Source organism: Eschscholzia californica, unplaced genomic scaffold (assembly GCF_041429995.1).
Source record: "Eschscholzia californica isolate CP2 unplaced genomic scaffold, dmEscCali1.0.p SCAF_4, whole genome shotgun sequence".
Classification (NCBI taxonomy): Eukaryota; Viridiplantae; Streptophyta; class Magnoliopsida; order Ranunculales; family Papaveraceae; genus Eschscholzia; species Eschscholzia californica.
The window spans coordinates 57,416,250-57,431,217 of record NW_028238461.1 but is presented as its reverse complement, the minus strand read 5'-3'; the positions used below and the strand labels follow the sequence as shown (position 1 = coordinate 57,431,217).

General features: G+C 34.8%; 3 protein-coding genes and 1 long non-coding RNA gene across 8 annotated transcripts; 2 read left to right on the top strand and 2 right to left on the bottom strand.

The window, feature by feature from the left end:
* Window positions 1-510: 510 nt before the first annotated feature.
* On the bottom strand, window positions 511-1,774 carry LOC147546781 (protein LURP-one-related 10-like). The gene is made up of 2 exons (XM_086638178.1): window positions 1,478-1,774; window positions 511-1,147 (listed from the first exon to the last, which is right to left on the bottom strand). Exons 1-2 carry the CDS (start codon window positions 1,721-1,723, stop codon window positions 770-772), a joined length of 624 nt encoding a protein of 207 aa, XP_086494304.1. The 5' UTR covers window positions 1,724-1,774; the 3' UTR covers window positions 511-769.
* An 840-nt stretch (window positions 1,775-2,614) lies between these two features.
* LOC147546780 (LURP-one-like protein (DUF567)) lies at window positions 2,615-3,765 on the top strand. The gene is made up of 3 exons (XM_086638177.1): window positions 2,615-3,115; window positions 3,213-3,446; window positions 3,519-3,765. The coding sequence occupies exons 1-3, from the start codon at window positions 2,885-2,887 to the stop codon at window positions 3,645-3,647; spliced, it is 594 nt and encodes a 197-aa protein (XP_086494303.1). The 5' UTR covers window positions 2,615-2,884; the 3' UTR covers window positions 3,648-3,765.
* Window positions 3,766-5,497: 1,732 nt separating this feature from the next.
* LOC147546779 (uncharacterized) lies at window positions 5,498-7,154 on the top strand. The gene is made up of 3 exons (XR_015224236.1): window positions 5,498-5,625; window positions 6,251-6,736; window positions 6,875-7,154. It is a non-coding gene; the product is annotated as an uncharacterized LOC147546779 (long non-coding RNA).
* Window positions 7,155-8,165: 1,011 nt separating this feature from the next.
* On the bottom strand, window positions 8,166-13,216 carry LOC147546778 (protein FAR1-RELATED SEQUENCE 5-like). Of its 5 annotated transcripts, none has more exons than XM_086638040.1 (5): window positions 12,523-13,216; window positions 11,475-12,296; window positions 10,671-10,823; window positions 8,482-10,585; window positions 8,166-8,388 (listed from the first exon to the last, which is right to left on the bottom strand). In XM_086638040.1, the coding sequence occupies exon 4, from the start codon at window positions 10,259-10,261 to the stop codon at window positions 8,483-8,485; it is 1,779 nt and encodes a 592-aa protein (XP_086494166.1). In that variant the 5' UTR covers window positions 10,262-10,585; window positions 10,671-10,823; window positions 11,475-12,296; window positions 12,523-13,216; the 3' UTR covers window positions 8,166-8,388; window position 8,482. The 5 variants fall into 5 exon arrangements, with proteins under 5 accessions (XP_086494166.1, XP_086494168.1, XP_086494165.1 ...); XM_086638042.1 differs by having other exon boundaries at window positions 11,475-11,542; window positions 12,495-12,863; XM_086638039.1 differs by having other exon boundaries at window positions 12,495-12,724.
* Window positions 13,217-14,968: the final 1,752 nt, after the last annotated feature.

Here is a 14,968-nt window from a genome sequence, read left to right as displayed (position 1 = left end):
TATACATAACTTGGGTTAGAAATACTTTCCTATCTATGATTACAAATTAATTGTTTGATTTTTCTTTTCTATATTTTCAAGTATCTCTAAAACTCAACTTGATATTGAAGGACAAGGAGAAAGAAATAAGAAACACTACTAATTTTGATAAGATTAACATAAAGGGGGGAGGAATAAATCCAAGGAAGATAATGATATAGTACCATATTACCATATCCTCTTGGCTCCTCTACTTGTGCCTATTAAATTTAGTTGTGTACTTATTAATTCCTCATCCTTAAACCATAAATACTACAAATTTTTACAAATAACTCGACAAAAAGAAAATCAATTATTTGTTAACTGCATACAATATGCATTAGGTGTGTTTGAAATACTTCTATATTCATGATTAAAAATTAATCATTTGTTATTTTCAAGTACCTATAAAACCTAATGCAATTTTAGGAGACAAAGAGAAAGAAATGCAAAACACTACTAAGATGTGACTATGGGAAACACCAACCAATGGAACAAGTTTAAATTTCTTACAATTTCATAAAAACAAAAACATACACATAAATTATTGCATTATTCAGTTCACACTTACATGATAAGTCCTGTTAAGTTTGTGGCCATCCAACTCAAAACCAATTGGCAATGAGTGGAGAGGACCTATACTTTATATTTTTGGTTGCTAGTTACAATTCTCCTATGTGGGACTATTCTCACAAGTCCTATACTTAAAAACTGTCATTATAAATAAATAAATAAAGGTGAAATTCGTGAATCAATCTTTGCCACTTCTATCCTCATTAATCTCATAAAGAATGTTAATAAGAGCAACGATAAAAGCGTAATCGATGTTTGGGTAAACAGTAACCATGAAGGTGTCTTTTCCCAGTACAACACTCTCAACACTGTGTTTCTTGTGCATTTGAGCAACAATGGTAGTAGATTCTCCATAGTAGATGGTACAAGTTCTCCCAAACCAGCTTCCTTTGATAATGAAATCAGGTGGGGCATCTTCATTTGTGTTGGATGCTAAAAACACATGCAATTGAGTCTTAAGTTGGAGCACCTTTGATTTCCTCACTGTAAATAATAGGTCTTTCTCATCTGTGCTCTCTCCCTTGTACACTTGCCATCTTCTGTGTGCACTCAATATCTGTTCATAAACCAATTCATAAATTATAACATTGTGTGACTAATATTATGATATTATTTACTCGGGTTGTTTTTTTGACTCGAATGAATGAGAATCTCTGACTTATGGTTTGTCTGAGTATGATTTTTCTGAACCCGCCTAACCATTTAAGTTTCACTTGTTTTAATCAGGGACAAAATTGTCACTTTAAGAATTACAATGAATTTGCGATCCAGATTTTTGTTTTATGTTTGACTCGTATAGTCTCTAAGTCAGTATAAGTTATGATACGTATGGCAAAAACAAATAGTCTGAAATATGAGTCGAGTGACTAAGAGAAAGTGTGGGTACCTTTTGTTGGAGAGTAACAAGAGGATTGTCGGCAGCATCAAGAAGAACACGGCGATCACGAAGGCTGAGAATGGTGCCTTTAACCTTAAAGATGAGATTACCATTAACGTCAATAACAGCGAACGTACCTTCCCTTAAGGTAAGGAATTTCTTGGTGACGGTTAGATCTACTGGGTATGGTGCACAGAAATGGGGAGCTATAACTACTACCGGATTTGCTAACGGAGGATTGCCAGGGAAAGCCATTGAAAACAGAGAGTTGGTGGAACAAATTAAAATGCAGATTATACAAGACTTCTTCTTATGGTTTGGTTTCAAGTTCTAATATATATATATACATATGGAATGTGGAGAAAAGTTTGGCTAGAGAGAAAGAGAGGGAGAGAGGATGCTTCATTTTTATTCTAGTTTAATTCAACACTTTTTTTTTTTTTATTCATAGTTTTCTACTTTATCTTGACGCCGTAGCCCACCGATCAGGACTCACGAGTGGAAATGCATAGCCGCCAATACAAATTTAGTTATGGGCTTATGGCCGTCAATCTTGGTATGGAATTACAAGTATTATTAGGCCCATGATTGAGGGTTGCTGAGGAAATAAACCCAACCAGACATTAGAATAGGAGTTTATAGTTTTCACTGAGTGAGATAGAAATCAAATGGATCAAATTTGACTTTACATCATATGATACAGCCAAGCGAAATAACTAATAATTCCTATCATAGATGAGATTAGCCTCTATGGATTGAAATAGAAGGGTGTTGCACATCCACAATTAGGGCAGTGAATTCGATCCTAATAATCAGTAGTTACCCTATATTTAGACTTTATGTAATTCACGGTAGTCTTCTGGGAGGAACTCAATTCTAAAAGAAAAGTATCGAGTAACAGAAATAAAATCATACCAAACATGGCCTAGGTGTGGCATCCCCCATAATAGAAATGAATATGCTATATCTGTACTTGGACATATCCGGAAATAAGTATCGTGCCATTTAACATCGTAAAATAAAAAATAAGCACTTGCCTTTGTAGGTGACTAGGCATCATACCTTTTTTTTATGTACGCGCCTTCTGTTGGAGTCATCAATTTGACCACAAAATAAACACATTTCATTGGTTTGTCTAGTCTGAGAGAGAGAGCAAGTATACTCTCAGAGGGCTTCTAATCTTGAGTCCCATAGCCTAATCATCAGACGGGGGGTTTAGGCTATGGGACCGGGGACCCTGATAACTTGGTCGATTGCCTAGAAGAAAAGGAAAGGGTGACGATAACTACTACTAGTTGGTGGGCGGCTTGATTTCGTCATTGACTTTACCCCTCCCTAGAGGCCTAGAGTAACAACAACAGTCTTTTCTTTTCCTTTACCTTTCTCTTTCTTCTACTAGTTGATATATTGTACTATATGGATTCTTCTTCATCGTCTCCATCTGATCAATTAGGAGTATATCCAATTGCCACATCCCCATTACCAGTAGATCTCTTCATCTTCAAGAAAAGACTTAATCATAAACTTAAATTCACAGATTCTTCTGGTACTCTCATTTTCAGGGTAGATCATCAAAAACATTCTTCAAATGATAGATTCCTTCTTAATTCTAATGGAACTCCCCTCTTCTTCCTCCATCATACCCATGTATTATTTCTCTTCCCCTCCTCTCTTTCTCTCTCTGTATAAACTTTCAATTTTGATCTGAAAAAGACTACTGATGTTTATTTTTTACTCTTTTTAGGGTGGTGGGTGGGAAGGATTTAAAGGGGAAAGTAAAGAAGATTTGATATTCAAGGTGGAAAAAATCAATGATGATCAATTTCGAAGAAGACGAGAAATGGAGGTTCTACTAGTTGATGATGATGATAAAAATTGCAATTTGGGGGAAGATTCAAAATCAAATTTAATTAGGGCTAGAGGTTGCCCTTTTCAAAGATCTTGTACCGTTTACAGAGGCAATTCCATTATTGCTCAGGTAATAATTTAATCCATAATCAATTCTACAACTAATTGTGATTAAAGTTAATCATGGTTTGTTTAATTGCAGACAAGTTTGTTTTACAAGTTAAGGACAGCTATTGTTGGGAGGAGGAAATTTCGACTTACATTGTTTCCTGGAAATGGACTTGATCAAGCCTTAATTGTCTCTTTAGTTGTTATTTTCTTAGACAGTTAGACTAAAACAAAATTGTTAAAAACCTTAATTTCATTTAAGAGTTTATTAATAATCAAATACTACTTAGTTCTCAGACTTGTAACTCTACCACCTCCTATAAATCAATCGATTTGGTAAATGTATAGTTTATTCACTCATTCTTTACTGATAAATTCTTATAAAACCAACTATTAGACGAGCTCTAAGGAGCTAGTGACAAAAAAATTTAGATCCATATAAAGAAAAACCTCTCTCTCTCTCTTTACTGATAAATTATTTTATGTTTTAACAGATGTTTGACTGAATTGGTAAATGTTATATGTTAAAACTTCAGTTGTGAATGTTATTTGCAACTTTCTCGCCAAGTATTTAAAGAAATAATGGTTTGACAGAAAATTTGGCCATCCACCTTAATTGGGTGGGTGAAATCTAGCTGCCAAGTAGTTGCAAAACCAGTACATTTCTGAGTAGTTACCGCCATCCATCCTAAAAATAAAACTTCAATCGTGATGAAAAAGTAGTTTTCAAGACATGAATCATTTAAGCCACCAAGTTATTGATTTTAATTCATTGTGTCATGGGAAGACTAAGTACATTTCCCAGTAGTTTTCAAGACAATAGACATCGGAGCCGTTAAATTTCATATTCAATTATACAGTAAGAGTATATGAAAACATGTTACCATCTACATTATCAAAAAATGCTACAAAAAAAGCAAATTCCATATTCAATTATGGGGTTGAGACTGCATATATATCAGTCTAATTTGAAACATTCTTGAGATCCAAAAATACATCAATCCAGACACATAAACTTCTTAATTTTGAAGGTCACAGGTCCTCTTTCCAGAGGAGGTGGATTTCATGGTTATTAAATTAGAGTTATTAAATGTATAAATAATGTAGTAAGTTAGTCCGACTTTTGGCCTCTTTCATTTTGCTAGCCTTTAAGCCACTTTCATTATAAGTTTAACTTAGACGGTTATGTTTATGACATCTTTGTGATGTATCAATGTCTTGTAACGACGACTACGTAGATCGTGGTCGATTTCTCAAAAAGAAAGAATTAGAACTTTTTTTTATCTTTTGAGACGATATAGATCCTCTCTTTACATGTTATTTTGATAAAATAACAAATTAGTCATGTCATTTGAAGTAGTAATTTTTTTTTTTTGATAAGAAGTAGTAATTTTTTTCATTACCACTAATAGTTCAAAGAGCTCCACAGCTCCAGATGCAACAATATGGGTATAGTCACAAGTTCATTAATATAAAACTAGACCGAAGCGATTAATCTGCATTGAAGTTTTATTATTTGTGAGGGACTCCTTTTGTTTAATCATATACATGTGCACATCTTCGTGTAATTTCATACAAATTTGATTATTGTGCACATAAATAATATAATTCTTTGTTGATATGAATCAGATGACAAATAACAAACCGTAACACATCTTAACTATTCTTTATTCTTAACTTTTACAAATGAAAGAAGGCATCAACAGTGACAAAGAGAAAAATGCCATCAACAAATGATGAGATTTCTAAATGAAGGAAAAGGCAATCTATGTATGCATAATATTCAAGGGGTAGTCACACAGCCTACATGGTAAATTTTTTTTTTTTTTGTTGAAGAGCCTACATGGTAAATTGCAAACAAAAAAATTCTACACATAATAATGATCCATAGGAATACAAATTCGAAAATGCTACTTTGACATTCCGGGTTACCTAACCAGTGACATATCCAGTCAGTAAGGTGACGTGGATTCGTTGAATATTTGACCAGAGGATCTGGAGCGTTGAAAAGGAACGGTCCAGATCAAACCACTTAAAAGTCCAATTCCCTTTTAGTTAAAAATTTCTCTCTCTAGGGTTTTCACTCGGCTCCGAATTTCTCACCGGAAAATCTCTCCACCTGAATTCTCTTAGGTCGGAATCTCTCTCGCTTTGTTCATCTCGTCGGAAATCTCTTGCCATCTCGTCGGTTTTCTCTACAAGTAATTTACTAATCTCGTTCTTCTTCGTCTTTTACATATCCCAATTTTTGAGTTTCTGCCCTTGAATGATTTCCTAGGTTTTCTTCTTCTCAATTTTAAGCTTCATATGCACCTCTATTTGTCAATGATGAAAGAATCATCCATTGCCCTATTTAATGCAATCTTTTTTTGTTATCAATTTGAGATTGTAATTCATCATCAATACTTGTCTATCTCTGTATTTGATCAAATTTAGGCTTAGTTTGATATCGATTTCATTATGGTATCAATCTAATTGGTTAAATTTTGTACCTTTGATCCTCTAATGCATGATGAATACTTTCAATTAGGAGTTCCACTTCTGAATAACCACTTTTTCATGTATAATGTTTATGTGTTCATTGAATAAGCTAGTGTTATGAAAATTTGATTAAGATATACAGTATTTAGGGTTTGATTAGATTATCCTTCATCTGCTTGATCCATAAAATATGCCACTTATGATCAAATTCTTGGAACTCTCATGATTAGGAAAACTCACAAACCAAAGTATGATTATGAAGATCGAACAATATATTTTATCAGAAAGATCGAGTTAGTTTCAATTGAACTGATTTTCCTAACATATTTCATGCTCTTTTTACAGGTGAAAAGTAAGGGTTATTTTCGTTTCTAAATTTCGTCCACAACGACAAAAGCTTCCTCACTCGGTGTTGTCTGAACTCAAGTCGTATTTCAAAGGTTTTTATATGACTTTGATGTCTTCTCTGTAGTTGAAAAAGAGAGAAGAAAAGTTGTAGAATCCGAAAGAAGTCCAATACCCTCTTCTGGTCGAGATCGTGGTTGTTAGTTTCATCAACTACTAACTGATTCTACAAATTAGTCGTTTCTGGCCTGAAAGTTGACTATGGTATTCCTATGTAACATCCTATTCACGTTCACGATTATCTTCATGGGTCAAGCACAGCACAAGGTCTCCTTCACCCGTCACAACTAGGCATTACTCAAGGTATTCAAGTTATCTTACACCATACAGTGGCAACTCAAGCTATCCACAACCATCTTCATGCGCCACAGACGACTCAAGGTGTTCACGAGTGCCTTCACGCACCACTGTCAGGCCTTATTCAAGGTATTCAAAGTGAGGAAATGTATTATCAAAGATATTCAAGTGTTCTTGTAGTTACCTAGTTGTTCAAGAGTAAAGAACAAACACATAGAAACACCAAAATTAAGTGTTCTAATAGTCTTTCTTGCCTATTTCATGCAGATATTGAGGCGAAAAGGAGATGCTTACAGAATACATGAATTCATAAAGATACAAAAGTGATCGATTTGCTTTCGAAGCCACTCCCGAAGTACTCATTGATGTCATGTCATCGAGTAGTTCAAATTTAATGTCCAAGTTGATTTTAGTGTTTCTAAGAAATGGAAAAATGTATATAAAACCAAGTTATCATGGTCTGTGAGTTCTACTACATTCTTCATAAATGTTTGGGGATTGTTTACATTTCAAAATAGAATGTTAAATGCATTTTCTGCTCTTCCAGTTAAATTTGTTCTTATATTGTATTATATAAAAAACCTTTGGAGAGTTGAAAATAGAAAAGAAACATAACAGACAGTAACAAGTTGTGCCTATTATACATTTGCACCTACCACTTTCAAAGAAATGGATATGAAACTAATTCTGGTAGGGTGAGATAAAGAAATCTCTGAACCAATTATGGTATTTGACCTTTAAAATTGGATGATCTATATAGCTGGTTTTGGTGGAAGGCAGCCCATGAGTTTTTAAAAGTAGGGCGTTTTTTCTTTTCGAGCATATAGGGTCTATGAACTAACATGAATAAGGTGTTTATCACATGTTCTTGCTTCTTATTCATTATCAAAGATTAACCAAGTTGCTCCCAGATACCAAGTTCAGGTACTACATTTTCTGCATTCTCTGCGGTAGCTACGACAAGCCACCTGCAAGTATATTCAACTTCACCCCGATTTCCGACAATGTCATTAGAACTGGTACTAGTGGTAATAGTTTTTACTCTCCATAAACCACAAGTTTCATCATACTTAGCCGATTGAACACTTTCATTAAATTGTGGGTTTATATTGAATCTTGTGGTTTAATTTTCGAGGTAAGAAATGAATTTCTAAGATGAAGTTTGAGACGATCATAAGTCCTTTTTTGCCATAAAGAAGCAATGCAATCGGCTCTTTCAAGGACGACAAAGGGCACTCCTTGTTCTTTAAGAAAAGCTCCGACTGCATGGCTCGATGGGCCTGCTTCGACGATAACAAGACCGTTGACCCAAACAGATTTTTTTCTATTGTTCTTCAACCTAAGCAATTTTTTTCGATTGTTCTTTAACCTAATTGATTTTCATCTCTTTCTTGTAAAAGCTGCAGCTCCAAACTGCTGCAACTGCAGCAGCTATGACTTCTCCAAGCTGCTGCAATTGCAGCAACTCTTGCTACTCTAAGCTGCAGCGATTGCAGCAGCTCTTGCTACTCTACGCTGCAGCGATTGCCGAAACTTTTGCTGCTCCAAACTACAATAATTTTAGGGACATTTGCTGCAATATTGCAATTCCGAATATGCAAAATCAAATCAAAAGACCATTGCATTCAAATTTGAATGCGACAATCAGTTTCAAATTGTTGTTCTAACGACATTTGCATCGGAATAATAAATAAAAAAAAATCAAAAGACAATAAACTAATCTAATTTCACCCACTTCAAATTTCAGCTCCATTCGAAAACCTCAAGCTCCATTTTGGAACCTGTATTCATAAAAAGTAAAGTTTAGAAACATCATTAACAAAACAAAACAAGTTCAAAGAGCATCAACACATACAAATAAATTAAATGCATACTTCAAACTGTTGGTGTACTTTTCTGTTTTTTCTTGCTCGTCCACTTAGTTGGCTTCAACCTATTCGTTCGTGGACGCCCTTTTCGAGTAATTACCAACGGGTCATGGATGTTAACTTCTTCGTTGCTTTCTTCAACTGCGTTGTTGGTCTTTGTACAAGCACTAGGAGCACTGGTCTGCATCATCTTTAGAATCTCTATCTCATTATCAACCCATTGAGTATATCTTGAGAAACACTCCTCGTTTTCGGAAGCCAAGTCAGCAAGTTCGTTAAATTTACGGGATAACATTTTATATCGTAATTGATCTGAAGTCTCAGCTGAACGATCGACTCCAATGGTCATCTTTGTGTGACATCTACGTACATCTTTCCTCCATCTTCTAAGAATATACATTTCCGGCAATAATGATATCCCATTCTGACACAACACAAAGATGGCATGTTTACATACAATCCCTTTGAACTCAAACAAACAACAACTACATCGGATTTCAGTTGTAGCTTTCATGAACAAAACTGTAGATTTTATAAGTTTTTCGTGTTCTCCGACCTTAACTGTCTCTTCTACAACATGCTCCACCCCAATGTATGTATTTCTAGCTGAAATCAAACGACAATATAATTGACCAGTCAACTCTGCTTGAAACTCCTGAAATTTTGATATGGTGTATACCCTTTGAATTTGTTCCTCCATCGCTAAACGAGTGATGCATGGAACCATCTGTGAGAAAGACTTAAAATCAGCCATTACTTCGTTTTCAATTTTTTTCTTTGAAGCATTCTCACATTGCTCCACAAATTGTTTCAAAGTCGTCTTTGAATTTACGTACCCATCAAAAAAAGCATTAATACCCTCACTACGTTGAGTACTAGACATACCAGCCCAAAAGTATGGTTTTACATAGCATGGAACCCATCGATGTCTATTTAAATATAACCCACTCAACCATTCATGTTCATGCAAGTCATAAGTTTCAATCATTCCATACCAATTGTTCTCAAAATCTAACTCATTTTGTGTGTCATATACCAATTTTTGCAAAGTAGTACGTATTTTTTCATAATGGGTTTGACTACCTAGCTTTTGAGGTATTTTTTTCATAATATGCCACAAACACAAACGATGTCTAGTATTGGGGAATACTTCTACAATCGCATTTGCCATTGCTTGATCTTGATCTGTAATTATACCTTTAGGGGCTACATTATCCATGCATTCAAGAAAAGCTTGAAATAACCAAACAAATGACTGAGTATCTTCACCAGATATCAAACCAAAACCAAAGAGAATTGATTGACCATGGTGATTAACACCTACAAATGGTGCAAATGGCATCTCATATCTATTTGTCAAGTAAGTGGTGTCAAATGTGATAACCTCACCAAATTCTGTGTAGGCTTTTCTACTTCGACCATCTGTCCAAAACACTTTTGACAAACGATTATCTTTATCCAATTCAGTTTTAAAGAAGAACCCGTTGTTTTGTTCATTCATTTTCAAAAAATAACTATTTAATGCTTCAGCATCTCCTTTTCCTAATCGCAGCCTTCTCGACTCATCTAAGTAATTACGACAATCCTTTTCCGTAAAAGATACTTTTTCATATCCACCAGCATCAATGACTAGTCTATTAAAATTCTTATTCACCCTGATACCTGCTTTATCACATAACTCGAGTTCTCTCCTCACAGGTTTACTTATAACCCTATTACATCGGAAGAGTCGAGACCTGGTAGGACTAATGTCATGGTTGTGGTCGAGGTGAACCTTTGAAATCATCCACTGTCCATCTAATTCTAGTTTTGCACGTATCCTAACCAAACAACCTGTCCGACAACTTGGTCTTGGTCTCAAAGATTTACTCCGAGAAGCATTTTTTTCCTGCCCTAGAACACACAAATGTTACATAACGTGCATTTCCATCTAAGTCTGTATCCTTTGTTCTTTTCCTAACAGGAAAGCCTTTTTTCTTAGCGTAGTTCTTGAAAAAATCAAAAACATCTTTGTCTGTACTAAATTTCATGCCTACTTTAGGCTCAACTAGCCCTTCTTTATCTGTGGCAGGTTGTCCTACATTTTGTTCATCGACTGACTCTCCTTCGGCTACAATAAATTTATTAGAGAAAGCACATTATAACCTACAATTTTACGAACTACAATGGTTAAAAGGAAATTTTTGTTTACTTACTTTCAGATTCAGAGGACTGATTTTGGGTTTCGCATCCGAGAGATAAATCTGCTTCAGCTCCACATCCATACTGACTCTCAAACTCTGAATAGTTCAGGTTGGTTTCACCTTCGAAGTCTTCCATTTTCAAGGCGTTTTTTAAGAGGTTAACTTCTAGAAAACAAACTAAAAAGAATCAGAATCCTAAAGAGATATATAACTTTGAGACGAACACAACTTAGACACAAATCAATAGAAAATTAACAAAATCAATAGAAAATTAACAAAATCAATAGAAGATTAACAAAATTAATAGAAAATTAACAAACTAAATAGAAAAATAACAAAATCAATAGAAAATTAACAAAATCAATAGAAGGGTAATCTAATCAAACCCTAAATACTGTATATCTTAATCAAATTTTCATAACACTAGCTTATTCAATGAACACATAAACATTATACATGAAAAAGTGGTTATTCAGAAGTGGAACTCCTAATTGAAAGTATTCATCATGCATTAGAGGATCAAAGGTACAAAATTTAACCAATTAGATTGATACCATAATGAAATCGATATCAAACTAAGCCTAAATTTGATCAAATACAGAGATAGACAAGTATTGATGATGAATTACAATCTCAAATTGATAACAAAAAAAGATTGCATTAAATAGGGCAATGGATGATTCTTTCATCATTGACAAATAGAGGTGCATATGAAGCTTAAAATTGAGAAGAAGAAAACCTAGGAAATCATTCAAGGGCAGAAACTCAAAAATTGGGATATGTAAAAGACGAAGAAGAACGAGATTAGTAAATTACTTGTAGAGAAAACCGACGAGATGGCAAGAGATTTCCGACGAGATGAACAAAGCGAGAGAGATTCCGACCTAAGAGAATTCAGGTGGAGAGATTTTCCGGTGAGAAATTCGGAGCCGAGTGAAAACCCTAGAGAGAGAAATTTCTAACTAAAGGGAATTGGACTTTTAAGTGGTTTGATCTGGACCGTTCCTTTTCAACGCTCCAGATCCTCTGGTCAAATATTCAACCAATCCACGTCACCTTACTGACTGGATATGTCACTGGTTAGGTAACCCGGAATGTCAAAGTAGCATTTTCGAAATTCGAAAATGAGAAGCACACACTCGACCACACGAGGCATGCATGAGCGCAAACGGAGGTGCATCTACTCCGAAGCGTAGGATATTACAGGATCGAAAGTCGTTAATATTTCATCTTTGTTTTAGTTTGACATGGACTACAAAAGACAATTCTCAGTGGAAGATGAATGGTCGTTTGATACGCTTCTTATAAAACCAACTCTTAGATGAGCTATTAAGAGCCTCTTGAACATTGTAACGAAATGGGTTAAATGACAAAGAATTACTTATCTAAGTAGATCCATATAACTAGTAAACTATAAAGCAAGCGGAACATCACTAACTCAAAAGACAATAGAGCTAGGGCAACACGAACACCACGTAGTCTGGTATTTTCTGCATTTCACGAATCCTTAGACCATTCGTGGGGTACATAAGCGGGGTCGGTTTCTACCCAAGTAAATTTATGTCATTGGACAGCAATATCTTGGGCCACCAGGTAACTCATCTCCAAAATGACAGCAAAATCTCTAGCTCTGTTTTCCTTCACACACCCAAAATGATAGAAAACTCTGTTTCAATTACCATATTCTGCTAAATTGTCAACTGTGTTTAGATTCCATAATAAGAAACCTAAATTTCCTTCTTTAGTAGTCATTGAGAAAAAGAAAGTGATAGGAAGAAATACAAATAAAGAAGAAGTACATTAATTCATAAAATGAAAATGTGGTTAAAATTTCACCTTATATAAATATGTGAAGAAATCATACCATTTCTTGCCATCTTCATTCTTCAAACAAGATAATGTGGGCAAAATGGAAAAGATGGTCACATGAAATACTACCTTATCTTACATAAAATAAAATTCACTAACCCCTCTCTCTCTCTCTCTCTCTTTCTAAATCTCATTTCAGGTTTAGAAAGACTAGAGAGAAGTGATTATAGATAGTAATGCACGTGCCCTGCTTCTCCATCTTGCACTTCACACACCTCTCTTTATACATCGCTCCATCGACGAAGAAATTAGAACAATATCAAACACTATGTTTGCATTTCATGCTCTTCCTAATTTTTTTCCTCTCAAGTTCCTCTTTTCTTTAGCTTGTATGATGAAATGAAACCCAACTATGTGGGAGGTTTTAAAGTAAGAATAAGAAGTTCAATGTGGAGCCCTATTATCACTATCACAACCCTAAATCCAACTTATCGCTAATTGCTAGTGAATTTACACAAGCACCCATATAGTTATTTTCATAATGTATATATTTCTACGGAGGTTCAAATCGAAACGACAAAAAGAAATTCATTTTCCTCTTTGTTTTGCTAAGTAAGAAGTCAAAAGATTGATTGAACTTCACAAAACCTTGGCATCTAATCTCCTTGATATCTACCTAGATAATCATATTCAATTATTTTTATCCCAATCTCACCAACCTGTGAATTAAAAATACACCAACATCTTGTTGATTGTTCTTCACGTGTATGTATTATTATAATTAATTCTTCGCTACCTAACAATAATATATGAGTTGGCTCGATGGTCTAACTAATGTCGCTACTCTTGAAAGAACGAAAAGGTGAAGGACTTTACAACTAAATTAGTAATGTAAAGAACACATTATGTTTATTTTCAATGCCTAGCGGCCCACCAAACCTCTCACTTAGTTAGGTCATCTCGGTTTTAATATTAGGGGTCCATCTCATTAAATAGTAGTACTATGGTTAATTAACTTAATTTCAAGTGTCCTATTTATTTAATTAGGTTGTGATCTTTTCTTTCACTATCTTAATCGAATCCTAACTCTAGTTTGTGATCACACACTCCAATTTCAGACCGGTTCAAAACCCCTCCTTTGTTACACACTAGGTCAAAACTATCTAATCATGTCTACCATTTTGTACTTCTTGAGGATGTTGAAAACTTGAAATCATTTCATTTCGAAAGACTTCTTAGTTTTTTATTTTACATTAGTTGCCAAGTATTTGTGTTGATGTATATTTTTCTTCGACTAAGTTATTCCATAACCTTAGCCTTGGCTCGACTAAGTGACTTCGTCACCTTAACGTACTTATTTTCGTACTTTCTCATGTCTAACCTTCGTCGGGCTTTCGTCCCTTCGCCTATATATAGGCGGCAGCTTCGCTTCGCTATCGCTCGTGAGTCGTGACTTGGTATAGGGATATCTCCGTGTAGTCGTTGGCCTTACTACCAGAACGCTCCGTCTTGTAGTCGGCGGCCTTGCTACTTTCGTGTTATATTGTATGCTTGATCAGTATTAAAATATTACATTGAAAATTACTTTAGGGCAGCAGTGGAGTGGTGATTTAATTATTGATTAGTGGAGGAGATGACGCCGGCGGTCCTACGCTGCAAAGTGGGTATTTGGGTGGCACTCACCACTTCATGCGGTAGGTAAGCAAATGGTGGATGGAGGTGTGGGTCTTCCTTGTTGTTGTTTTTCTTTTGTTGAAGAATCCTTATTGTTGTTTTTGTTGTTAATATGTAAAGAGAAAAGTAGTTTTAGCTCCAAAAGATTTTGTCACACTTATGTAATTTTAGAATTTGATAAACCCAAACAAGATTTACCTATCTATCAACACAATAACTTTTGTGGTGCAAAAATGGTGACTGACCCCATAAGTTAACCCATCTAATCTCATCAAAAAAAAAAAAAAAAAAGTTAACCCATCTAGATTCCAGTCTCTCTAAACTCTATATGGCATATGGGTGGTGAGATGGTTTTCTTTCCAAATAGGCAAGTACTTGTGTTTTAATAGTTCAACAAAAAAAAAGGGAGAATTTGACATACACCCCCACTATTATATGAATATTAGGACTACACCCCCACTTTTTGAAAACTTTTGATATACACCCCCACCTGGACGGAAACCGTCAAATCAGAGTTAAGTTGGGTGTGTGTGAAACACACGCGCCAACCATGACGATTTTACCCTTTTGTAGTTGTTGAAATATTTTGAGCGATTTTGACATACACCCCCACTATTATATGAATTTTTGGACTAAACCCCAATTTTTTGAAAAAACAAAATTTTTCAATTTGCCCTCCAACAATCATCTTTTACCTCTTTTCTTATAAACTTATTTATCTTAGACAAGCTAAAAGATCAAAACGAAAGAACTTATTTATCTTATATGTCAAATAAGATAAATAAGTTCCTCCCATATAAGATAAATAAGTTCTTTCGCTTGATATC

Excerpts from the sequence above, each read along its gene's own strand:
- LOC147546781 (XM_086638178.1), bottom strand. The coding sequence starts at position 1,723 with ATGGCTTTCCCTGGCAATCCTCCGTTAGCAAATCCGGTAGTAGTTATA. Across the intron at positions 1,148-1,477 it reads TTGTTACTCTCCAACAAAAG|ATATTGAGTGCACACAGAAG; the intron begins GTACCCACACTT and ends GTTTATGAACAG.
- LOC147546780 (XM_086638177.1), top strand. The coding sequence starts at position 2,885 with ATGGATTCTTCTTCATCGTCTCCATCTGATCAATTAGGAGTATATCCA. Across the intron at positions 3,116-3,212 it reads TCTTCCTCCATCATACCCAT|GGTGGTGGGTGGGAAGGATT; the intron begins GTATTATTTCTC and ends TACTCTTTTTAG. Across the intron at positions 3,447-3,518 it reads GCAATTCCATTATTGCTCAG|ACAAGTTTGTTTTACAAGTT; the intron begins GTAATAATTTAA and ends GTTTAATTGCAG.
- LOC147546778 (XM_086638040.1), bottom strand. The coding sequence starts at position 10,261 with ATGATTTCAAAGGTTCACCTCGACCACAACCATGACATTAGTCCTACC.